At 40.7% G+C, this 27,102-nt stretch overlaps 1 protein-coding gene and 1 long non-coding RNA gene across 3 annotated transcripts; one reads left to right on the top strand and one right to left on the bottom strand.

Annotated features, from left to right (window-relative positions):
• Positions 1-9,259: 9,259 nt before the first annotated feature.
• On the bottom strand, positions 9,260-26,470 carry LOC125304151 (probable global transcription activator SNF2L2). 2 transcript variants are annotated; one of them, XM_048258212.1, is made up of 7 exons: positions 26,310-26,470; positions 23,271-23,494; positions 18,069-18,174; positions 10,762-10,863; positions 10,420-10,528; positions 10,068-10,251; positions 9,260-9,846 (listed from the first exon to the last, which is right to left on the bottom strand). In XM_048258212.1, exons 1-6 carry the CDS (start codon positions 26,391-26,393, stop codon positions 10,106-10,108), a joined length of 771 nt encoding a protein of 256 aa, XP_048114169.1. In that variant the 5' UTR covers positions 26,394-26,470; the 3' UTR covers positions 9,260-9,846; positions 10,068-10,105. The 2 variants fall into 2 exon arrangements, with proteins under 2 accessions (XP_048114169.1, XP_048114168.1); XM_048258211.1 differs by having other exon boundaries at positions 9,260-10,251.
• LOC125304152 lies at positions 20,726-21,510 on the top strand. Its single transcript, XR_007195203.1, has 3 exons — positions 20,726-20,950; positions 21,055-21,150; positions 21,370-21,510. It is a non-coding gene; the product is annotated as an uncharacterized LOC125304152 (long non-coding RNA).
• Positions 26,471-27,102: the final 632 nt, after the last annotated feature.

Here is a 27,102-nt window from a genome sequence, read left to right as displayed (position 1 = left end):
TCATATTTGCCTAGGCTACTTGCCTACAATAAATTAATTGAACGAACTCAACTGACAACAGGTATATCTACTGATTCGGTCATTGAGACTACAGAATACAGTACAACAAACTTTCTGTCTCTGTCTGACGTTTATTTTTGTATTCCGGGGTACAGTAGTCGAATTGCCTAATGTCTTGACAATAGTTTTTCTTACCGGCTTGCTGTTTAAACTGACTGCACCGCTCTGAACTTTCCTGCCAGGTTTATGACGTAAACCGCTACATCTCGGCTCTGGCATTGCCTAAACTCATCGTGTGGGAAATCAGATTATCTGTCAATATTGGGTATGGGCGGATTATGAACTTTCGGGCCCCTGGACCCAGATGTATTAAGGGCCCCCCACTTATTGTCGTATATGTGGGAGGGGGGGTTTGTGGGTCCTCCCCCAGAACATTTTTAATTTGTTTGATGTGATTTCCTGTATTCTGCTGCATTTTGGGGATGGCCAATACTAAATTCAATCAGATTCATAGCCTACATCCTCTATTGAGGCAATGATTCCATTCGCCCGGTAGGCCCGTGCAGTAATCCATCCCTGATATTGGGCTTTGAAAGTAAGCGATATTTGCTCAGTAATAGTAGGCTACATTTTGTAACATTTATAGAGAAACCGAGGGGAAGTTAAATTAGAAATTAGAATCGTTGGAAATTGAAAACACATACAAAAAAAGATTCGGGGCTTTTGAAAAGAGATTTGGGGCTTGAGCCCCCGAAGCCACCCCCTCGCTCCGCCAATGCAACCACCCAGCAGTAACTTTTGCATTCAGTGAGATTTGCACCGCCCTAATTTTATTTTTTACTTCCCGTCACCGTTGCAACCTGAGGATCATTAAGATTAAGATCATTAAAAACCACTTGAGGAGCACAGTGGGACAGGAGAGACTGAGTGGACTTGCCATGTTCTCCATAGAGAATGAGAGAGCAAAGAAAATGGACACAGAGCATCATGGACGAGTTCACGGAGCGCAAGGCTCGTTGTATGCCCTTCAAATAGTGCTGCGTATTATTGTTGTTTTATTATTAGGGGTCATGTAGCCTAATGTTTTTGTTGTTGTTCTCTTGGTTACACTTTATGTACTTTCGATGGACTTCAAAATTACATAGTTGCTCTCCGTGGCGCTGACGCTTGTAAGACCTGCTGTTGCGGGCATGTGTATGTTGTAAAATTATGAGTTTAATAAAGGGCCCGGTCATGTGCCCCGCCCCCGGCTCTGACTTGTTCCCCCACTGCTTGGTGCAATGACCTTTTGTGTCTTGCCCTCTTCGTGCAAGGTGTCAATGGTCGTCTTTTGGACAACTGTCAAGTCAGCAGTCTTCCCCATAATTGTGTAGCCTACAGAACTAGACTGAGAGACCATTTAAAGGCCTTTGCAGGTGTTTTGAGTTAATTAGCTGATTAGAGTGTGGCACCAGGTGTCATCAATATTGATCCTTTTCACAATATTCTAATTTTCTAAGATACTGAATTTGGTTTTTTTTATTAGTTGTCAGTTATAATCATCAAAATTAACAGAAATAAACACTTGAAATATATCAGTCTGTGTGGAATGAAATACATTATACAAGTTTCACTTTTTGAATGGAATTATTGAAATAAATCAACTTTTTCATGATATTCTAATTATATGACCAGCACCTGTATATGATGTCAGTTTAAACGTTTAAAAGGTTGTGGTTTGTACTGGGTTGGTACTGGGATGTACAAGCATATGATCAACACTTATGTTCCCTCCCCACTTATGCTCCCTAGCTGATGAAAATACCAGTCACTGGATAAAACTCATCAGGTAAGGTGTGTTTGTCCATAAACCACTGATAAGTGACTTATAAGAGTTGTAAGAGACTGATAAGAGTAGCTAGTAGCAAGCTGTAACCGTTAGCCAGCATGCGTGCTTTATCGTTTCACAAAATTGGTGACATATATTGTTCGAGACACTTTAAAGTCCACTGAGCAGATTCACACAAAACTTAACATAACTTTCACAGTCTGCCGAAAAACAGTACTTTCTTCATGTGCAAAATTATCTTTTAAATTGACAAATATCATATTATGTGAAATTCATGGCACAATTCAAACGGGACCAGAAAATAATTAATCTCTTTTGATTGTACCGTTCATATTTTACCAAAGTTAGGTCCCATGGACCAGAAACATAATATAATCTGGTCATTCAGGAGCAAAGATTTCACATGAGGGAATAGCACAACACATTTTGTTTGTGTTAAAGGAGAAGTTCGGTGTGAGTCGAAGTGCTACTGGATGCAACTGGAATCCATGCATTTCCATGGAATTATTTTTGGAATCTGATCCCTTATCATACCTGTTAATTCGTACTCGTCGCTCGACTTATCGTGACTAAATTCAAGATGCCGGCGAACGGTAAACTTCCTTAAGGTACTGTCTGTATAAATCGTTTTGTAAATAAACTACCAGTGCTTTTTCAAAGTTCTCAATGTCTCGTTTTAAATGTCAGGGCCCTCGGAAGTCTACCAATGACGTGTGGAGCTACTTTGAGCCTCGTAAATGGTGTAAAACAGAGATTTATTTGCATGGCTAGGCCGATGCCCGAGGCACCCCCATCGAAAACCTGTTGGTAGTATCGGCTAACTAGCGCCAGATTTCGGAGTGCAGGGGACAAGCCGGGATGAGCTATGAGTCAAAAGTTCACACTCGGTATCATGTTAACACACTTTAGGTCAATATCACACCGAACTTCTCCTTTAACATGGCTCATTGAGAAATAAGCAGGGCACATAGGCTTCATATGGACTTCTACTCCACAGAGATAGCAAATCAGCTTTCTGCCTGCGGTTTCAATTGCCTACTAACGGACTGGTTCTCCCATGTGGGAGGCTTACCCCCAACGGCTTCATCAGCTGTAACTCCATGGCTGTCTCTTCTGCACCACCACAAAGACATCAGCTAACCTAGCAGCCTCCACTGCCGAACCTGGGTCATGCTCATGGATTCAGACCTGAAGCTCAGGGAATATCCTCAAATACTGCTCGGATATGATCATGTCACCAATTTCATGTCCTGTTTTACCTTTTGGCTGTATTCTCTACCGTTGCACAGACATGCATCACATTCAGCCAGTTCTATGCAGCGTTGCATGAAATCGAATAAGCCAACTGACTATTTTCCTCAAGATGGTGGTGACCGGAAAACGAGTTAAGGTGTACTGACTTCATAAACAGTCCTTATTATAACCGCTCAGTACACAAAGTTTACAATACTTTGATTTGTTTGTAGGGACCCTCTCTACACTACCACTGAAGTGTAATGCTATTTTGAGCCTTGCCAGTGGTTTATTAGTTTAGTTAAGTTACACAATCATAATAAATCACTAGTTGCTTAAAAAACAGCTTGAAGCAATTGGGTTAAATTTCTTTTTTGCATACATTCTCTTTTCAAAATGAGTGCATTTCTCTTTCTTTCAAATGCTAATGGAAATGTTGTGCTTGCAGATAAATATAGAGTGACAGCTTTGGTATGCCTATCACATAAGTAGCCTCTGTTTCTGCTTGCCTTCAGTGTTGGATGGTAGGATGGAGAATGAACCACAAATGATAAGCAGTGTTATTATTCATGCCATGCTACGTTAACTAGAGGGAAGCGGAGAGATAAGAGAGCAAACCCACAGAAGAGCCAACATAGTGCACTGGATGTTCTTACAACATTGCAATAAATGTGGGTTTTTAAGACCTTGCAGAAAACTGCTGTAAATATCGGAGCCTGCAAATGATCAGCATGTGTAGGAAAAAAACTCTTTATTAATTCATTGACATTGACATGGTTTCTTGCTTAAAACTTAAAGGACTGGAGAGGATCACAGAGGCAACAAGCAGCACCACAAAAACACAGGCTTCATTAAACTGAAGTCACACACAAGTTAATACAAGGCAGACACCAGCATCCTCTAAACATGAGGCACAGCAGACCACTTAATCAAACTGTAATGTAAGCACTGCAACCCACAACCATAATGAGAAACCTGAGGAATACACCGTACAAGCAGCTACTGTACCCCACTAAGCCCCATTGCCTTACGCACATCAATACTCTCGCACACACACAAACAGGCTCGGACTGGTAATCTGTACAACCGGGCCCGGTGGGCTGGTCACCTCCGGGATTTTTTATTTTTTTTTAAAGTTATTTAGCCTATTTGCGGCCCGTCATGTAGACCTAGGCTTAGCCTATAAATGCAGTTGCATCAATTTGGATTGGGGGGTGACAGGTCAATCATTTTGGCCTCTTCATGACAGGTTCAGTATGTGTTACGATCGCGCCCCGCTGCCCCACCCCTCAAGTGGATTTGTCCAAGCAGCTGCTTGGTTTGTGGGGAAATATAGCTTATGAGTCCATGCATGGTAGCCTAGGCTATATAAGTGCCCTCCGCTGGCTGGTGTTCACATCATCGCAGTTTAACCGTAAACAGCAATCAGAGGTGTCTAATTTTATTCCATAAATATATTGTTTTTATAGACGTAAGTTGCACGCGCTACGAAGAGCTTCCATTTACTGCACCATGCAGCATCCAAAAATACACACCAATAAAGTATTTTGATACAAAATACAGAGCCATTTCCTTCAACCCATTAAAATACAAATGACAAATTACTATTTTGCATTTGAAACACATATTACATGTTTCAGAAATACTACCCATCCCTGGGAACAGGCAGATTACATCTTTATAGTTGGCCATATAAGGACATACTTAGGTTAATACTGTATTTCACCAGTTAGGGCACAAAAATGGCCAGTAGCTGCACTGTGTAGCCTATCTTGACATGTCTTTAAGTTTTGGGTTACAATATACAGGTAGTGGGCTCTCTGTTGATTTTAATGAGTAGGCCTAAGCCTAAAGTTACAGCATTTCTATTACAATTGACCAGACTTTGACCTTTTGTCTTCTTTAAACAAAATTCTGGCTATGATTGTTCCTTGTATTGCATCATAAGCCATCACTGCACCTATTGCATTATACTGTTGTTAGCCTTAAGCCTAGCTCAGTCATTATGTTGTACCACATCACCCTCCATTAGAAGTGCAATGAGCTGCATTGAGCAAATCCATATTTCCAGATATTTTGGTAAAAATAACTTAAAAGTAGTACAATAGTAGTGTAATGCCTTACAATTCAGAGACAGTAATATTATAATGTAATGAATTACTTTGAAATGACAGTAATAAGTAATACATAATATATTACGATTATGAAGTAACTTGCCCAACACTGATTAAACCACATGTCACTGCTTGACTAAATGAAAAATATAGGCTACTGAACATGCATGGAGATCATCATAGTTGACAGAAATTACGATACTGATTATATAATAACCTATAGGTCCAAATCTAAATGTTTGGGTTCAGTTTATGAAGTGTTGCTACAGCATGATACTGTGTGTTTGTTATTTATGGGGGGGAATCAGGGGGGGATTTTGGTATCGGTGGGCTTGTGTGTGTGTGGGGGGTGGGGGGGTCGTCGGTCCAGTAGTGGGCCGGTCCAGGAGAAAATTGCCAGGGCCGAATTTTGTTCCCAGTCCGACCCTGCACACAAACACGCACACAGAACAGATTAAAAGCTTTTTTTTGCTACTGGGCTCCCTCTCCAGTTGCAGAGTTTTTGTATTTTACACAACTGCTGTAAATACTAGGTTACACCCTACCCCCTGGACACGGTTCATTTGTTTACAAACCTGGAAAAATAATCTCCGAAGAGCCATGTTGACTAACAAGGCTGGTTCTTGGGCTATGGATGGGAAGGCATACCATTCTTCCCATTAGAACATACTGAGGAAGCTTAACTCTTTTGGTGTCTGTAAACAAATTCTATGTACATTATGTCAAGCCTTTATTGAGAGTCTATTGACATTTTCTTTTATATGTTGCTTTAATGGACTGTCTGTGAAGGACAAAAAGAGCTTGAGCGACATTGTCAAAGTATGCTCAAAAATCACTGGTACCCAGTTAGAAGATCTCTGTTCTCTCTGGAAAACACAGGTGGTTCAGAAAGCAGAGAGAATATCTTGCCAACCAAATCATGTACTCAGTAATGAATTGGTTATCATGCTGTCAGGTCGGTGGTACCATGTGCCAATACGTAAAACTAACCGCTATGCCAACTCATTCATTCCCTCTGCTATTAGATTGTTAAATGAACATCAAATAAGACTGTTAAAAGAATGCACATAACTGCAACAATACTGGTTCTTGGACTCTGCTACTCTGTTCCGTCACTGGTAGGCGAAGTGTGGGTGTGTGTGTGTGTGCGGCTGTGTGTGGCTGTAGACAGGTGATGTATGACTGCTGCAGTACTTACTTATTTATTTGTCTATTTATTTTTCTTAACGTTGCATACATTTATACAGTGTATGCTAATTCTCTCTTTAACTTTTAACCCCTTAATGGATGGGTTGGCTGTAAACCGAATTGCCCCTCGGGGACTAATAAAGATATCTGAACTGAACTGAACTGAATTGATTACAACTTAGTTGACCATCAAAATCACTTCAAAGCAATTATCTTAAGGTAAAAAAATTGAATAGAATGCTTTGAAAAAGTACATTTAACTTCCCAATCGAGAACAACACCCCTTGGGTCTGAGTTTGACGTACTGTCTTAAGCCCAGGGAAAAGGCTGAGCAGCATCAGACAAAGTAAGAGTTGCTCACCCCATGCCAGGAAATACCACACCTGTATCAGACACGGCTAGTCCACTCTTCTAAGACCCCGGCCTGACTCTTCTACACGAGGCACCAACCCCTGTATTTCAGTTATACCCAAACCCTGCTTCATAAGATTGACTGACACAACTACTATATTATAAACAATGATAGATATCATATAGATGAATTGACATGAAGGCTTTTGTTAAACGATATAACAGTGGCTTTTATCATTTACCATGGGGGATAGGAGCTATTTGCAGCCAGGCCATGTTGTTTAGGGGATTTTAATATTTTTCTCTGAGAACTCAGCAATAAACAAACAGAATGGAAAGAAACCTCTAAACACAACATCCTACACACCAGGCTACGTGTTTTGAGTATAGGAGTAGTTTGAGTAATTTGGATGAATGTGTGTGTTGGGGCATGGGACTAATCAAGAAATTGAGCAATAAGCAATGCACTTTGCAGCTAGTGCAAAACAAGCTAGCACTTGCACCACTTCACCAATGGGAATGGCTTGCACCTGCCCTTACAGTGTTAAAGGGTATATGATCACAACAAACAATTGGCCATGTGCCTCCAATTTATGATCAAGTGAGATTTATCGTTAGCACATATGGGTAGCACATTTGAATGGTTAACCATGTTGGGTACATCTGGAGTTGACTTGCCTTATTTCATCTCAGAATATACAATTAAAGAAAGAGAGAACCCCTGGATCCAGCAGAGCCTCCAAAAGTGGTCACTTACTGTATCTGACACTTGCGTGGTTGTGATCCATGCCTGGGGCTTTCTGTATCTCCAAACAAGAACTATCCACAACATCTCAACAGCATCATCAATTACACACTCTCCTTTTTCCTGCACTTACCATAACAATTTCTCTTCTCATGTCTGTGCTTGTAATCTTTTCAATCGTCGAGAGGATGAATTCTCTTATCTGTGTGTCTGTTCTAACAATGCTGCAACCACAAGAGTCATCTCAGACAAAACGCCAGTGATTGCTAATGATTACACTTGCTCTTGTTCTTTCTGTCACAATGTTCACAGTTTATTTACTCAGCCCAGAGTCAGTTATTAAGGAAAGTCTATAAAGGAAATGTGGGCTTTCAAGACCATTTTAATAAGGGACAGTCAACATAAAAACACCTGGAGCAAATGAAGCTAACTTGCACCACCTGCTGGATTCTGAGTCAAATGGCTGCATTGGCTCAGTCAGACATGATTTACAGTATGATGATTTCACCACTATCAATGAGTTTTGGGCTTACCACAGAAATTGCATGTATGGTCTGTGTTTGGCAAACAATTTGTCAGCTTTCTCTGTAATATTGTCCAACATAATTACTGTAAGTTGGAAAAAACTCACTTAGCCTTAGTCCTGAGACAAACTCCAGAAGTGAGAGGATGTTAGATGGCTAAGCACTGGACTACACTCTATGGGGCCTATACACTTGTATACCCTCTAATGTTAACCATTAAGGGAGTTATACTGTATGCTTTGTGCTATACAACAAATATCATTCCCTACCTAACTCCCCACTATGCTATCTCCCACCTCAACTACTGCAATGACCTCCCCTCCCATGCACACTTCACAGAGAAATTATTACCGATCGTTCAGAATGTGGTGGATTTTTGATTCAGCAAAGAGTTATTAACATCCAACATTAATAAAATAATAATATAATACAAAATGCCCATATATAAAGGGGACATATACTACTACTATTAATCATGATAATAGTAATAATAAAATAATAATAAAAGATCATGAAGAAAATTAAAACTAGTTTCGGGTAAAATTGTCTGCCAAGTGAGTAAATGTAAATATATTGAGGTGAATGTATTAAATAAACAGTACTTTTTGATTGGGAAATATGGAATGTGGTCAGACAAAAAATATTGAATAGTTCCTGCCCACTAGGGTGCAGTACAACGCAAAATGGGTCTTCATAATTGTAAATAATTTGCTTTAGTGTATTTGTTTTTGGACTGTAAAGTGTGTGGTGGGATTTCCAGTAAGAGTTAGCTATCTCTGCTTAAAGATCTACTTTTGTAATCATGTCAATTAAACTGGTCTATGCCATGTAAATTCCTGCCATAATGTACCTGCAAAAACATTGTAAATGGTCAAATGTGTCTTCAGGAAGGGAATGATAGTAACATGTTCAGTAGTTTTTTTTAATTGTTGCTAAAATAAAACAAATTCTGGTTTATTTCCCCTGTAGATATTAGGACTTTAAAAGTAACACCTAAAGGCACTGATGTTATCCAAACTGAAATGGTTCCAAATACATGTCATATCTACTTTACGATGGATAAGCAAACACCTCATACTGCATGTAGCATTGGTGGACAGTTTGTGTTTAATCAAATTATTAATGTGTTCCTTACTAAAGGCCATGACTAAAGAGTTTCAGATGGACAAAAAATTCCTTTGTGTAATACCCACCATTAGTACATGGTAAGGTGTGCCACTGAGTCCTGACACCATACAAAAGTCAAAACGCATGTAAGAAGACCTCTTGTGTTTTACAGCTTTATTCCAACCATTTCATACAAACCTTTATAAACGTCAGACTGTACACACCCACCCTAGTTCCCAAACAAGATCTGAATAGACTACATACTGTAAAAGATGTCATCAAAAGGCGCCTCTTTGAGGGCATATTTTGTAGTAGCTGAGTTACATCATCTTCATGCTCCAAGACAACACAGGGCGTTTTCCCACTCACATATAGTCAAGGATTTTACAACAGTTAAAAAAGAGAGATGGATGGTGCAGAGGCTGATCAGTACAAACAGCTCAGGTCATGCAGCTTCACGTCTCACCCAGACGCAGGGCTGGAAATGAATGTGAAGGGCAGATGAGAGCGGGGGACAGAGGGAGGGAAGGAGAACGAGGGATTCATAGGATGGGACAGAGGGAGGGGACCGAATACTTGTGGACACAAAAGGCAGTTTTAAGGCTGGGCACATCTCATGAAGCAACACTTTCCTCCGTTTTCAGTGCAGTCCTTTGAGATAATCTTTTCCACAAGGAAAGAATGGATGAGAATATGAATCCAAACGTCAGCGATGTCCAAGCAAAATAGCCGAGTAGCAAAGATGGCAATTAATGTCTGTAACCAAACAATTTGGTATCAACGCATGGGGAGAAGGGCTATATAGTCAACAGCTCACACTCTGCTCATTATTATCTGCCGAATGTATTCATTTTAATTATTAAATATAATGATAGTCTGTGTAGTAATATACTTAATCAGAGATAAAGAGGAATAGATTTGATTATGAATTGAATGCAAATAACTCAGACACATGTGTGAACTGCCAGCTACTGCACCCTGTTAGAGGTATGAAGATGACAGCAGGATTGTCAGGTCAGTCTTCCTCCTGTCCAGCGTTGTCCTCGTGTTCCTCTCCACTGTCCTCATAGCTGTAGCTACTCACCGCTTTAGGATTCGAAATGGCGCCAGCGTTATTACTTTTGTCAACGTCTCTGTGTTGCTGGATTGGCTCTGCTTTTGCTGAGAAAAATTATTAATGGTTCATTAATGTTAGCGTGGCTGTAACGTGAATTATTACTAATGGTGGGAAAAATCATATAAAACAACAACAGACAACATTTGCTAAGACAAACACGAGACAAAACAAAACTCCAGGTACAAGCTTGATGCATGGTAGATCATCCTCACCTTCAGCTCTTGCTAAAGCCGGTTTTTCTTCTTCACTCTTGTCATTAGTGGCAAGTCTTTGCCGAGCACTTTCAAAAACAGACTGCAGTACAATAGAGTCCTGGTAGATCTTAAAGAAAGGGACACAGAGAGTGTTACACAACTACCTTCCCCGGCTGATTTACTGAACACAGAACCTAAGAAAGAGCTGAGTTCATTCTTTATTGACGAGGGGCAGAGTAACAGCGTCTGGGATGCTGTCATTTCCACTAGTAAGAACAGTTTTGTGAAGATGCTTAATTAGAACATAAAGGTTGAAAATAAGGGAACAAGGAAACGTTGAACACAGTGCTATATGCTCACCTGCGATCCCTCCAGGTTGAATGTCTGAGCATTATGGCACATCAGCGCAATGTCCTTCTCCAGATCAGCAACACTTCTGTACTTATGGTTGCGCACACGTTCCTGTATGAATGTTAGATCATTAGAGCTGCTTCAACATAGGGTTTAGGAAGAATATTCATACAATAACCATACCAAGTATGAGCAAGGAAATTACTTAATATTTTGCCTATATATTTACAACCAGACCTCTTGCAACAAAAGAAATCTCAACAATTTAAGACATCACTGAGTGACAAAGATGTACAATGGAAGCTGTTTTCGAAAAAAAAAACTTTATTACTCAGCTGTAAAGCGAGTTACGAGGTTATGACGCCAGTCACATAATGTTGTATTTCTCCAAAAATATATAGGGTTCATATAACAGCTTAAAACGCTTAAGATAAACGCGTAATGTTATTTGATGACAAAGTGACACCAAAATGAATGGGGGTCAATGGAATGCTAACTCCAAGTGGTCGACTTCTAGCCTCAAAGCCGCCCATAGGGGGTACGCTTTTCAAACGTTCGCCTACTGTATCCCCATGGTTTCATCAGGCCCCTTGCCACAGGTGTATAAACTCAAGCACCTACTTTATGAATGCAGACTGCATGGTGCTTGTTTTTATACACCTGATTTTATACACCTGTCACTAGGACGACAGAAGACAACTCTCTCTCTCTTGCATCACAAAGCAAGCAGGGTGGTTTGATGAGATGCCTTACTCAAGCTGCTACAGAACCAGGGTTACGTCAATGGCCTGAAGTTCTATTTCTAGTTCAAGCATCAATTACAGTCCATCACTCATGTGGTTGTGTGCAAATCCACCAGAATGCAATATCTTTTCCTTTTTACAACTTCTCCCTCATTGAAACCTGAGGTCTGAAGAATGGGAGTCTGAGATAGGAGGCATCTCATGTCCTCGCCTCCTCACTCCAACATCCAAATGAAGACAGGGGTATCTGTTTACTCAGGCTTAGTCTGATGTACCTTGTTACTGGAAATCAAAAGAACACAATGCAGGTTCAGTGTGGCATATAGTTCCACAATATTGGATTATGTGAAGACTTGAGGCTATGTCTTACCTTCCATGCTGCAGATATCTAGTGGCTTTTAAATTTAATTCATCATCCATCTACTCGACTCTAGCTAGGGAGATGTATGCTGTGGAAGATATGTGGTATAATCCATTAAGGGGCTTCTGAATGGCCATTTGGTGTGGTGTGCCACCTAACTATGTAGGGATGGTGGAATTTGTTAGTAGGCACAAAGATAATGACCACAGCCACAGTCATACAGGCACAATGAATCAGAGCCTGGTATACACTGGGTAGTGCAGACCATAGCGAGACACCAAAACAACTACTGGAAAAAGAACCTATTCATGCGAGTACACAATCATGTGATTTAAACTGAGAAAACCAAATGATTGTAGCTGCCAGGCTTAACCAGTGTTTCCAACAAACTGAGTAATCAAGGTGGTGGTTGTATCAGGTGGTGGTTGGACTCTGTGAATAAGTCATCTCAGAGATTGGGAAAATGATTTTCTCTCTCTCCTCTCTCTCTCCCTAGGTCATACTACATTATCTCTTTTTTATAGGTACAATAAACTGTTTAGGCATTCTCCAAAATGATGACCATTTCAGTGCATTTTTGCATGTTATTGGAAAAATCAGAATTTGAATGGCAGCCATTGGAAATTGATTACTTTGGCCGAGCCATTCACAGTGCTCATCAGCACATTTGGGACACAGATGGTTAGGAATCCAACAAAAACACATAATTCACTTTGTACAGCAACTGCATTGATGAAAGAACACATAAAGAGATTAGTGGGTTACACATGGAATCCATAATACCCCCCCCCCCCCAGCTTCAAGCTACAAGCTTCATCATTTCACTGAGAAAACACAGAGGCCAGCCTAAATGAGGAAGAGCCAAATAAGGCAGAGGAGGCTGCAGTCATGCCTCTGACTCGCCGTATGGTAGAGGTATAGACTGTCACTGCACTTGTTTTACAATGCAACACTACACTACCCCAACTGACAATATGATCTTGCACTAGCTGCAGCATGTGAAGCAAATGAGGATGCACCTTTCTGTGTCTCTGAGGTCGATGTGAGCAATGCCTTTAGGAGGGTTAATTGTAGAAAAGCTGCTGGACCGGATGGAATTTCTAACAGGGTTTTGAAATCCTCCGCTGCTCAGTTAGCTCCTGTGTTCACTTATATCTTTAACATATCATTGGCTCAAGAGACAGTTCCTACTTGCCTCAAGCAGTCTGTTATTGTTCCATACCGAAAAACAAAAGTCCATCATGTCTGAATGACTACCGCCCAGTAGCCCTGACGTCTACAGCGATGAAGTGTTTTGAGAAGCTTGTGAAAAACATTATCTGCTCATCCCTCCCTGCCTCCTTCGACCCCCTCCAATTTGCTTACAGAGCCAACAGGTCTAGAGGATGCCATCTCAATCCTCATGCACACCACCTTAACTCACCTGGAGGAGGGGAATGGGAATTATGTGAGGATGCTGTTCATTGACTTTAGTTCAGCATTCAACACGATAGTACCTCTCACCTTGGTCACAAAGATGAAGGCCTTAGGACTGAACACCACCCTGTGTCACTGGATATTTGACTTTCTCACCAACCGTTCACAAGTGGTTAGAGTGGGGTTCTGACATCTGACACATTAACCATCAGCACTGGTGCTGCCCAAGGCTGTGTTTTGAGTCCACTGCTGTACAACATCTACACACATGACTGCAAAGCCAACAGTAGTCATACCTCCATCATCAAGTTTGCAGATGACACAGTGATCTTGGGCCTGATTAGTAACAACAATGAACAGCTCTACTTGGATCAGGTTGAGGCACAGTGGTGTCAATCTAACAGCTTGACACTGAATGTCAATAAAACCAAGGAAATGGTAGTGGATTACAGAAGGCAGCAGCAGAACTACAGTTACACCCCACTAATGATCAGCGGGCAACCTGTAGAGAGAGTCACAAGTTTTAAATACCTTGGTGTCCACATTACTGAAGACCTAACATGGACTGTTAACACTCAATATGTTCTGAAGAAGTCCAGACAACGACTCTACTTCCTTCATCAGCTAAGGAAATTCAAAGTTTCTACATCCATCATGAAGGCCTTCTACACTTCAGCGGTTGAGAGTGTTCTAACTGGTAGCATCATCACCTGGTATGGGAACTTCACAGTTAGAGATTGTAGTACTCTGCAGAGTAGTGCGTTCAGCTGAACGTACTATAAGAACTCAACTCCCTGCTCTACAAGATATCTATTCCAGAAGAGTACTCCTAAGAGCCCAAAAGATTCTGAAGGACTCTTCTCATCCTAACAATGGATTATTCCTACCGCTGAAATCAAGAAGACGCCTACAGTATGTAGTCACAAAGCCAGAACTGAGAGACTCAGGAGAAGTTTTTATCACCAGGCCATCCGAACTCTGAACTCACACTATACTGACTTTGCACACATTCACTCCTCAGCACTCTCAAACATTTCCCAACCCTGAACTCACACTATACTGACTTTGCACTCATTCACTCCTCAGCACTCACGACCCCCCCCCACACACACACACACCTACATGACTCTTAGCACTTTTACATCCCTCTCCCTATGCTACAGACCTTTTATTTATTTTTTTATTTCATCACACGTCAAAACACACACACACACACACACACACACACACACACACACATATCTGACTTTCTCTAACTTTTGCACATCTCCATAGAACTTTTTATTGATTATTTTTGATTTCTCCTCCATCTATCTACCCATGTCCTTGATTGCCTAGCCTTTCTGCCCCCCACCCCCACCCCCATCCCCAACACACACAAAAAACACACAAACTTACATCATCACCGTCATCACCTCACATACATACAGCACACTGCTTGCTACAGTAAGCCTCCTCTACATACTTCCTGTACACTGCCCCCCCCTCCCTACATACACACAGGGTTTCTACGCAGTATGGAAAACCTGGATAAGTATGGAAAAAAGAAACAAGGGTATGGAGAAATATTTATGTTTCCAGACTATTGCATCAACAGTAATAATCACTTCACTCAGTGAACTATTCCTACTGTTGTGTAACTTAACTGTCAGTCCACATCGTCAAGATACAATTATGTGGGGGTCCTCCAATTCTCTCCAAACAAGGGGACCCTGGCACCAAAACCAAATTGAGAACCACTGGTCTATGCAAGTGCCCTACACCATTGTGCACTGGTATGTTTGTGTAGCTCTGCTATTTTTGGCTAAAACACTGGTAATCAGAATCAAATAGATTTCGCCTCAATGAAAAAAATGTACTTTACTTTACTTTAGGTAGACTTTAGACTTTATCCATAATTGAAGTTAGGGCCCCTAATTTTTTTGTATCTTTGAGGTCAGGTTCCAACATTGCAGTAACGACTTTTCCTTTTGACGTATAGCACAGTCTACAGTATGAGCTCCGCTCGGTGAAAGCAGAACCTTGTGGTTGTATTTATTAATTGAAAACTATGATGCACTAGATAGAATGGCAAAAGTGTTACAGTCTGAACTTGACAACAACTGGATTGAGTGAGTGCCTGTACAAACTGCCAGCTGGCTCATAGAAAAATGACCCGACTAAATGGACTAATATTACTGTAAGTGTCAATTTTTAATTCACTTTAGTTGTCCACATGTTTGTTTTCACCAAGTTATCCCAAACCAGAAGTGGCTACAATGTCGAGAATATGGTCAGAAAAATCTACCGAAAAAGTATGGAATTTTAAAATTCTCCTCTCCCGCCTACACACACATCTTCACTGTCATCACTCACATACATCATACATACAGTACTCTGCTTGCAATAGTAAGTCCCTTCACCATACTTTTAGTACACTGCCCCCCCCCCCCCCAGCACATTATTTCATCAGGAAGCTTCTCCAACACACATCCCCAACATACTTACAGCACACTGCCCCCCTCCCCCCCAATACACAGCACATTGTCTCATGAGGAAGCTTCTCCAACACACATATTGCACACTGCCCTCTCCCCACATACACAGCACACTATCCCATCACCCTTGTCATCCCCCCAACACACACACCAAGACCCCTGGCAGCTGGGTTAGCCCCTTGAGCCGTGGATCTGCCCAAGGTTTCTTCCTTAGTAAGGGAGTTTTTCCTTGCCCCTGTTGCTCTTGGGTGCTCCTTGTTGGTGCCCCCCAATCCCAATCCTCCCCCACCTTTCTTATGCAACCCTAATTTCACTGCATTTCTTACATCCAGTAACTATTATGTGACAATAAACTTCCTTGTATCCTTGTATGATTGGCATGTTGTGCTTATATATAGAGTCTGGTTGCAACAAATTGTATTTGGCAGTGAAATTAGATGTCCTTTAAGTGTAATTTATTAAAATAAATATCCTTAATAAATATTTTTTTATTTTAAGAATACTTTCATAAATGTTGCCTCCCAACACCCTTAGTTTCTTTCTATACAGAGTAACAGTAAAACAGCTGCACAGAAAGGGTTCTTTTATATATTACAGGGGGGGATTATGCTGGTATTTGGTTTAAGCACAAAAACAACTGCTATTGTGGGCAGTTCAGGCTCCATAAATGAGACAAAAACAAATGATAAAGACCTGTATCTCTCAACCATACCTGAGGGAGATACCCGGCCTGTCAAGACTATAATGTGGCTATCAATCATACCAAGGCAAGACTACAAGCTTGTGGAGTGGGATGAGTGGAGAGGGATGTATTCCAAATTAACACACAAACTGTATACTTTCCATCACAAACTCCTTAAGATAATTTCACTGCATTTCTTACTTCCAGTAACTATATGCATGTGACAATAAACTTCCTTGCATCCTTGTATCCTTGTATCCTTTTTCCATGTCAGATTGGATGTAAGTTCTGCCCACAAAATGATTACCAAAAAGTGCCAAGATGTAATTCTATTGTTCTGTAGTGCTGACTGGCAAACCATAATGCCAAATTCTGTTTTAGCACAAACAATTCCTGTTAATCTTTGAAGTGCTTGTCTTATAGGGCTTACATCTGACTCAGAGACCACTGTCCAAAACACATACATGTAGTATATTGTTGAAGTGACATCATATGTAATTACACAAAATAATCAATCAAATCTTTGCAGGATGCAGCACTTTCTCATATTGTTTCTCACAATAGCTATTGGAATGGGCAGATTTTATTGCCAGATGTTCCATATAGTTCTAGTTCTTTAGATCGGGAAAGGCTGCTGAGCCATTTCCAGATAATAGTTGTCTCCTGATTGACTGTCTGGATCTACTGGATATGTGCCCTAGTAGGCCAGCTCTTTGGGGTTGATTTAAGCAATAAGTCCCGAGAGGGCGTAGGTTCCACTGATCTTAGAACAGGTAAGTGATGTTGTTAGGCACGATGCTCAGCGGATAGCTGGCCTACAAGAACACATATCCAGTAGATCCTGCAGTCAGTGCTGGAGCTTTTCTAAAACGGTTACTACACACAGTATATACATATCAGGCAAGATTTCATAAAATAAAGGCACAGCAATGAGAAATGTAACGATTTATTCATAGATAATCATTCTTCCGCCAGGAAATATATTTCCTCTATCTGAATGGTTGCAAAGCAACGTCAAGACACAGCTACTCTGGTAGCGCAGTACTATTCACCTTATTCAGCCCCGCCCATTTTTTTAAATTCCACGTTGTCTTTAAACTTCCGGTTGGCTAGCTACGTCTAGTTAGCTTCATTGGGATAACACGGCAGAAGAGGACAGAGAGGCTAACTTACAGAACAGCCGCTCCAAAGTCAGTTTTTTCCTAACTTCAGATAGGAAAGCTGTATAACAGAAATGTCTTAAGTCACCAAAATCCTAAATAAACGTTCCTAACTTTAGGATGACCCATAATATATGATGCCAGTCATCTCGATAGAGCTCTGCTATCTCAATGTATCGCAATGGATGTACTGCTCAATCGGAAGTTCGGAGACAATGTGGGCAAAGCTAGCGCCCCCATGTTTGTGCGCGGAATAAGGTGAATAGAACAAAATGCGGTCAAGGTGTATGTTTGTGTTGGATTTTACAACAGCACCGAATGCAATTTAGCCAATCATAATCAAGGACCGGATAGAAAGTTGGTTTTACACTAGAACAGTTATGTTTAAGTATCAACATATAAAAGTAGGACACAATATGGAAGAAGACAATAAAGTGTGACTTGAACTCAACCAGAAGCATATCTGTAATGTCTTACTCTTATCCTCCTGAAATCCACAGGTTTGCGGATGAGTTCGTAGTATTCAGGCACCTCTTTTCTGGAGGGCAGCTGCACAAAACCCTTGCTGATCTGTCTTCCTAACCTGGAAGAAGCCATTTAATAAAAGCTGTTAGGGAATGATGATCCAAGTTAAGTACTTTAAGACAAGTATTCACTCTCGCAATTAAAGAACTCCTAATTGTGATTATACTAGTAATTTAGTTAGTATGCTATACTCATTTTATAAGGTCCCAACAAGGAAACAAATGGTAACAGCCAATAGTCAAATGTTTTCTGATGATTTTCTCACTTATTCAACTGTGGAAGAAAAGTTTATTTGGTCAACAGGTTCTATCTGCATTGCTGGATGGATGTTGGTTAAGAGGAGCCCCACACATTAGTATGTATTTGGAATGCAACCAAATAAATTGAGCAAACAGGCCTTCTAGGTTATGGTTATTGTATTTAGCAGACGCTTTTGTCCAAAGCGACATACACATAACAACTATACGACTAAGTTAAATTTAACAGTAAACAATTTAAAAAGTTGGTAAGACTACATTAAGGAGAACAACAATAATAAACAACAATGTCAATTCAATCAATAGCTTAATGAAAATAAAGAAATACTGTACAAACCATAACACATAAGAAATGCTTAATAAACTAAGTTCATGTTGAACAGATATGCCTTTAGACCCCTCCTGAAAGTCCCAAAACTATCACAGGAACGGAGAGCACTGGGCAACTCATTCCACCAACAAGAAACCACTGAGGAAAAGAGTCTTGAATTTGAGCAAGCGTTTATGGCTGGTCGACACAACAGACGCTTATTAGAAGACCGCAGTGGGCGGTTGGGTATATATCTTGATCAGTGAATTAAGATAGCAGGAAGCAGATCCAGTCAGTGTCCAACAGGCCAAAGTGAGATATTTCAATTTAATTCTGGCCACTATAGGGAGCCAATGGAGAGTAACTAGGAGAGGAGTTGTGTCCTCTTTGGCTGATTGAAGACCAGGCATGCTGCAGCATTCTGAATCAGTTGTAACGGCCAGCTAACAGTGAATTACAATAGTCCAGCTTGTAGATAACCATGGCCTATACAAGAAGTTGTGTGAAATCTTGTGTTAGATGAGGTCTGATCTTCCTAATGTTGTAAAGGATAAACTGACATGATTTTGCAATTGAGGCTACATGCTCAGAAAAGTCGGTCACTACAATTACGTGCCGATCTAGTTAAACCATCTTCTGTCCTACTGGGCCCCTGAGAGCCTACATCCTGGGTCTTTTGGCTATTCCAGAGTAAAGAATAACCAATCTTTTCCAGTTAGGGCCCCTAAACTCTTGAACAGCCCTCACAATATTTATTCTGCGCCGTCAGTGTCAGGCTTTATTATCTTTATTATCCCTTAAGACACACTTATAAAATAGAGTAAAACAGGGGAAGAGCTCGACTTGTGGCCTCTGGATGGAAGCCGAGGGGGAAAGAGGGCAAGCTAGCAAGGAGCAAAGTCCAGGAGAAGATGGACATCACCCTGCAGGCTTTGCAGGACTCTCGGAAACCCCTGAAGGTCCAGCTGAGAGCCCAAAAAGGCCCGCAGCCAGAGATGGCAGAACATGGTCCTGCAAAAAAAACACCAGGCCACCAACCACCCAGGACCAAACGTGGACACGTAAGTGAAATAGTGGACTAGAATCAACACATTTGTATTTCAGAATGGTTAGGTTAATGTTTGGGCTGAGACACTTAGGGCTGTATTTTGCACACTGGCGCTTGGCGTAAAACCCGCTTTCCACCCGCGCAAAGTTTAATTCGGTATTTTGCACGTTTATTTTTTAAACAATTGTCTAAAAATCGCTATTGTACACCTGGAGAAGTCTATGGCGAGTTGTTTATATGTTATTTTAAGAGCGCATTGTCAACAGTCATATTGGCAGGTGCACGCACCATCCTTCTATCATTCATGAATGCACACCAGCGCACGTCCATGCAAAACATTACAAATTGCACGATTACAATGGGAAACATAATTAGAATAAAGATATTACGAAATACTGTACATCTCATGATGAGTAGTTATTCGCCATCATTTGCAAATTGGTAATGACGGTTAAAAGTGATTAGGGGAGAGGCGAGAGACAGGTATGGAGCACAGCTGAAGACGCACTGTCACGAGATTTAAGCAACTCCTCTGCAGGATAAATGTTGTTTTATTCAGTCATTTGAGCAATATTAGGGTAAGTGTTGCTTTTTCCAGTCTATGTTTTCGATGGTAACCCATTGTCAGTCAATAGTGAAAGTAACTGCATATAACTGTCTTGTCGTTGACTGACACCTTGGTGAAGTTAGTTTCACTTTGCCAATGAGTTCAAATAATAGACGAGTGCAAATGTGTGAAGGCTATGCTAGGTTTTAGTACAGCATGGTTTAAGAATGACTATTCCATACGGTCTCGCAAGCAGCCTCCTTCAAATGCGCCGTTGAATGCCAAAATACCAATGCATTTATTTGACATATCGCGCTTTGCGCCGTTAAAGGGAATGACAGATGTCATTATCATTGGCTTAAATGATGTTACGCCCCATATGACACACCCATATGACTGATTAAAAAACCTAGGAACACCTTGTTGCGCCATGCACTCCACGTTTGATAACGAAACCCCTCCCAGTGTGAATTGGACATCCTATTAAATTTGAATAAAATTTAAAATGTCATGATAGGGCCCTTATTGTAAATGACTGAGCCTCAATAATGAAGCCTGTTTTGCATATATTAGAGAGTCCTGCCTGTGATGGTGAGGAGGAACCTGTGGAGAGAAAGGAGCAGGAGATGAGCCTGGCTGAGCAAACAGAACTTCCTGTCCCTGTGGAAATGAGTGAGTTGAGAAAACTGAAAAACTGGATCTGGAATAGAATTGGAATCGGAAACCAAGCTGTACCATGTAACTGATATTCATTTGGAATGAATGAATTTTGATAGGCACTGAGTCCAGCACCCCAACTCTGCCTGAACTGGACAATGATGACTTGGAGGACAAAGTGCAAATTGAAAACACAGAGGAAGGAGATGTCCAAGGTATGAAGCTGCTCGAACAAGCAGAAACTCATGGGAAATACTATCTTCCTGTACTGTTCCTAGAGAATCAAAAATAATTATTATAAAAGAACAAAAAGAGGTTTAAAGTTGAATAGTTATTAGGAAATCCCATAACCCAGGTACAGCACTTTGATTCTGATAAATCAATGAATTGATTGAGTTAAATTAATGCATGTCCTCTTTTACATTATGGCACAGGATATTTGGCAGAGGACGAACACCTGTCTGCATTTGTAAGACTGGATGACTGCAATGAGGCATCAGGAGATTACACCTGTGTCTATTATTATTACTACCATTTGATTAGTTATTTTATTATTTTATTTTGGATTATTATTGTTTTTTATTTCCCTCACTGATAAATTAAATAAAGTATTTTGGCCAATAAATATATTGCTGAATTGCATTGACTGTTTTGTAAGGCCCATGAAACACAACTGAGCAATATTATTTTATACATTAAATATGAATCGGAAATAATGCCCTTCCCCTGTGTGTGTGTGTGTGTGTGTGTGTGTGTGTGTGTGTGTAAGGATGGTAAAACACCTTTTGATACAAAATACTCTCTACAAATTATAGTTTTGATGAAAAAGTAATTTCATAGATTGTATTTCAAAAATCCAAAAAATCCATTAGCAAGGTGACATGACTTGCAAATGATAAAGAATGTAGATATGTTTGTAATAGAATACCCAACATGGAAGCCGAAAGCCGATCGAGGTGCTCGATCAATAAATAAAAAAGCAATCCTTTAGCCTCTTTGTTTAATATATAGTATATATGTCTTAAATTATAGTATTATAATATGTCTGAACGCTGCATGTGGTCTTTCCACAAGACCCACTCACCCATGGCTCACTAACAAGAAAAGTCAATTTAACTGAAGAACCATGCTCGTATCTCCCCTCTTCCCTTCTTCCCAAAGGGTCTTCGGAAAATGGTGTTCAAGCAAGTTTCTGATTCTTATGTAAGAGCAAACTACTAGACCCTAAGGAGCCAGGTTTCAAAAGTGGATATTCTATTGAAGCTACTCTTCTATCTGTGATTGAAGCATTGAAAGCAGCTAAAGCATCAGGTTTTGAGAAAGTGAACCATGGCATTATCCTCTCTACATTATTAGAGCTAGGGATTTCTGGGAAAACGCCAAATTGGCTTGCATCCTACCTCAAAGGACGTTCATTCAGTGTGTCTTGGCAAAGACAGGTATCAGGCTCACAACCTAAACACAGGTATACCTCAGGGATCAGTACTAGGGCCCCTTCTGTTCTCCATTTGCACCACTTCACTGCTCCCATAGATTTGCATCATTTTTTATGCAGATGATGGTCAACTTTACCTGTCTTTCCCACCTGATGACTATTTCTGCTTGGACTTCTGCATGCCTCAGGGAAATTTCTGTCTGGATGAAAGATTGACACCTTCAGCTCACTCTCTGCCAAGCTGAGCCTCTGGCATTCCCAGCCAATAAAGCTATTCCACAAACAAATTCAGCATCCAGCTTGGCTCATCTCCCACTGCTACCCCTGCTAAAATGGCATGGATGTCAAAATTGATGACCGAATGAATTTCTCTTAGCTTGTCTGCCAGTTGATATCTTAATTCCATGATCCACCTCTACATCCCTTCTCACCCTTTGCCTTCCTCTGATCGATCATCCATCAACATTAAGAGGTCACAGTCAAGACTGTTCTGCGATTCTTATTTTTCATATAGATGAAAATGTTCATGCCCCCAGAGTGTAGCGCTGCCTGGCTGCTTTACTTTTTTTTTTTTTTGTAGCCTATTGACAGTACTTGGTACTCGAGAAACAGAGATATATATGAAAAATTGCCACATTTTTCCTTAAAACTTAATTTAAGCTACATTTTGTAAGTAGCTTCCACATCACTGCTGTTTTCTTATTTAATTTAATTAATTCTCCTTACAGAATCACTTTTTTTTTTAAATGTGTTTATTTATTTATTTGGGATATATTAAAGGGTTAATTTTAATGTTTATTGATGTCATTGTCAGCAAATAACTATAAACATAAACATTTAAGATAGTATAATGATTTATTCAAAGATATTATTGGTGGGATATGAAAATATTTTACTCACGTGTCCTTATAGTTGATGACCATGTCCACAATGGTGTTCATTTGTTTGGTAAGATCTGGAGGATTTGGGGGGAGTTTCTCTGCTGGTGGTCGCCCCCGGCGCTTTTTCACTTTCTCGGCCCCTTCCTGTCCGGTCTCAGAGTCTTTGTTGCCTTGGTGATCACCTTTGCGCTTCTTCAGGCTGGTTTCCTCCTCCATGGCCTCAGAAACCCCGTTCTCCACAGCCTGAAATGGAGGCATACAGTACAATGTCCATGTTGTGGAAAAGAAAAGAGGAAAAACTCACACATCTGAACATCTGTTTTCAATTAGATTTGCACACGGATGGAATGTACTGTGTGCCAAATAATTTAGGATTCAGTGATAATTTGGGGTGTGTGATGAATATTAGACACACTGATTTGAATACTGTTTTAAATAGCAGAAAGACATACAGCACTGGAGCTATGTGTAATTCTGTAGGCTTCGAGTTGTCTTGAACGCGTCCTTATTGACTTGCATTGTTTTTAGTGTAGTGCTACATGTGGTACAAAGTGGTATTACAAGAGAGCCAGTTGGTTTGCATTCTAACTTCAGTGGATATCTGGACAACACAGGCCATTAAGCATTTTTGACAGTACGTCAAAACATCTTAATTCACATTCTGTTGCTATTTCTAGGTCATTTTTGGATGTTTCAGACTAAAGAAGACTCCACATAGCACCTTTAAAGTTATGAAATCTAAAGTGGACTGATGTTATCCAGTTTACACAGAAGCCATTTCAACATATAGTTTGCAGTCTTTGGCCTCACAGTCTTGAATATGGTATGGTAAAAATGTACTCATAAACTGAGATAGAAATTGTCTTTATCTATTCAAAAAAAGGGTCCAAAGTGTTTGAAAGTGAGAAATATGTGTTGAAGGTGCTCTTTGGTGTAACAAGGAGGACTACACACTGAAGAAGGCTGTTTGTGCGGCGCCACTACACGTGGGTTGTCACTCAGCTCACTTTTACATGTATACTATGTTTTTAAAGATCAAATCATGAAATGGCCACTAAGGCTATTTTATATAGCAAATGAGGAGTGCCTTGGATTCTCTTTTTTCTCTTGTCCTTATCATTGCATCTATTGGTGATTCACTTTTAATCTGCTTTGTTGAATTCTTTCACAAAATGAACAATAAGAACTATAATCAAACTGTCTTCGGGACTGTGTGACTCTTCATTGGTTGTCATATTCTCTCATACAAATAATCGTTTGCATTCAAAATTTACATTTATTCATCTAGCAGAGGCTTTAACCAAAGTGTCAAGTCATGAGCACTGAAGCTATGTGGTGCAGTGCAATAACAGACATGAGAGTAAGCAAATAGTGCTACTATCTACAATATTACAGAGATAACCAAAAGATGATAGTAAAGAAGTGCATGGAAGTACATGTCCAAGTTGGCACGGTAGGGTTGTTAGAGGTGTTAGACCCTAAATTGATGTGTAAAAGTAGTATGAGCACATTATATCACCAAACTATGTTGTACTTTATACTATACTTATACTTATATGAGCACATTATATCACCAAACTATGTTGTACTTTATGCAGTATGCTTGGATAGCGATACACAGTTTTCATGCCAGTCTCTTAGTGTCTCAGTATCTTATGACTTTATGACTTATGGTTATGAGGTAGGCTATGGTTCATATCAAAATTCAAAATCCTCCTCAACACTGAGTGAAGAAATCATAATGATGAAGTCATTCGCTTTGATTGAAACAATTGACACCACTTCCTCTTGAAAGGGAGAAGATTGTAGCTTGGAGAGATTTGACAGTGATGTCGCTTAAGTCACTAAACCATCTCTCTCTCTTTCTCTCTCTCTCTCTCTCAAACTTAAACTCATCAGCCAGTCAGCCCTCTCACAAGATCACTTGCTTTCAGATAAACACAAGACCATGCCATCCACCCACATATCAGTACAAACACTATCATCTTTCTTTTTTTTCACATCTGGCTCGCTGTGTGTGTGAGTGAATAAGTGTGTTTGTGTCTGTGCTGCGGCAGTGGCTACTGTGTCTATCACACAAAGGCAATTAAAGCGAAGTGATGTGCTCTCAGTATAGCTTCGCTTTTGGCAGCTCCCAGACACAGGGAGCAGAACATTATGAATTCACCATAAAGTCACCGCTTGTAGGGGGGATGGGGAGTATCTCTGTCTGAATCAGACGCATATGACTGAGAGACAATGGCATGTGTGTCCTTATTGTGTTTTGCAAGAAAAACCCTTATAAATAGCATTCTGATAAATGCATATTGTCAGAGCCCTGCAAAAGTACAAAGAGCTCCAACATGAACAGACATCAGCGCACACACACACACACACACACACACACACACACACACACAGCCAAATTAAATACCCACGCTCTTGCACACATGTGCAGACACATCCCCAGGGGATCATGAACAAGAAGGCCAAGTAGTCGGAGGGGAAAACATTAATGCCATTTCATTAGTACTGCGAGCTGCACATGCAGAAAACGGGAAAGAGAGGAAGAGAGAAAATAGACCAGTGGCAGTGTGATCAGCATTCACTGTAAAGGAAAGCAGCGGATCTTGCATGTTAGCGGTCAGCATAAGAGAAGGCTTTTTTTAAGAATACAGAACTGGCACTCGCCAAGGAAAACAGAGGACACGCCATAATCCTAAAAGACAGGAAAACGACCTGACATGGGTGAGTGGGTGGGAATGTGTGCATGTGGGTGTACATGTCTTCTAGCCTGACTAAAGCCCTCCACCACAACCGAGTAGTCTGGGAAATGATTCCCCTCGTCTCCTTGAGTTCACACCTACACAGACTCACACTCACGCTCTCACACACGCTCCCACAGTCATATTGTCTCCCTCTCTCACTCTCTCGCTCTCTCTCTCTCTGACACACTCACACACACACTCGCACACACTCCCTCACTCCCGCTCTCTGTCTCTCGCTGTCTGTGCCTGTGTGATGTAGCCTGACTTAATCGCCTACACCAGAAGAGAAAAGAGGGAAGAGTGTTATTTACCTGACTGTGGTGTGCAGGCTGGATATCAGCTGGAGGGGAAAGAATTAGCAAGCCAGCATAGCAGCGTGCAGCAAGCCTCTTCATCAGCTGATCACTCAAAACGCACCACCGGAGAGGGGGGCGAAAAGCGCCGGCTTTTCATACACAAATCAATTGGCGTTGGGGAAGATGAGAGAGAGAGAGAGAGAGAGAGAGAGAGAGGGAGAGAGAGAGAGAGAGAGAGAATGGAATGGCGGGCTGCGGTACTGGAGCTTTTTCTCATTCTTACTGCTGGAGAGGGCCTTAAACTTTCGCTTTAATAGCCAATGTCGCAATCACATTTTTTTGAAGCCTGCATGTTTTCCTCCCTGATCCCCTGTTAAAGATACCCGATCATGGTATTGTCTTGGGTGCCTGGAAACTGTTGTGTTCTTCCTCCTCCTTTGGAAACTGCTCTACTTATTAGACTACATGACGGCATGTGTGTTCATGTTTCGGTGTCCTGTGTTTATGCATGTGAATGTGTATTATAGTTATTAAACCAATCTGTCCTTTGCAGATTTATCATTGATTTTTAACAGCTGACCTCTTTCTTTGACATGTTTTTGCACAGGCTCACATTTTCCAGAGCTCTGACAACCCAAGACACTTCTTGCCAATAAACTGTTTCAGCACCAGTGAAGACTAGTTTTATTTCCCAGAGAATGTTTTTACATTTGTACCACTGTGCTCAGTCTATCTGATGGGAATTAGAAGGGTGACTTGCATGAGTGTTCTGCTTACTCACATTTCTTTTTGAGCTTTATGTGAGTAA

Source organism: Alosa alosa, chromosome 12 (assembly GCF_017589495.1).
Source record: "Alosa alosa isolate M-15738 ecotype Scorff River chromosome 12, AALO_Geno_1.1, whole genome shotgun sequence".
Taxonomy (NCBI): domain Eukaryota; kingdom Metazoa; phylum Chordata; class Actinopteri; order Clupeiformes; family Clupeidae; genus Alosa; species Alosa alosa.
The sequence above is the reverse complement of the archived record's forward strand: the minus strand, read 5'-3'. Positions and strand labels throughout refer to the sequence as shown.

Bases quoted from the DNA above. Each gene is read 5' to 3' on its own strand.
- LOC125304151 (XM_048258211.1), bottom strand. From the start codon at position 26,393: ATGAAGAGGCTTGCTGCACGCTGCTATGCTGGCTTGCTAATTCTTTCC. The intron at 18,175-23,270 runs GTGAGTAAAATA...GGCTTCTTCCAG, and splicing joins GTCATCAACTATAAGGACAC to GTTAGGAAGACAGATCAGCA. The intron at 10,529-10,761 runs GTGAGCATATAG...CCTTTCTTTAAG, and splicing joins TCAACCTGGAGGGATCGCAG to ATCTACCAGGACTCTATTGT.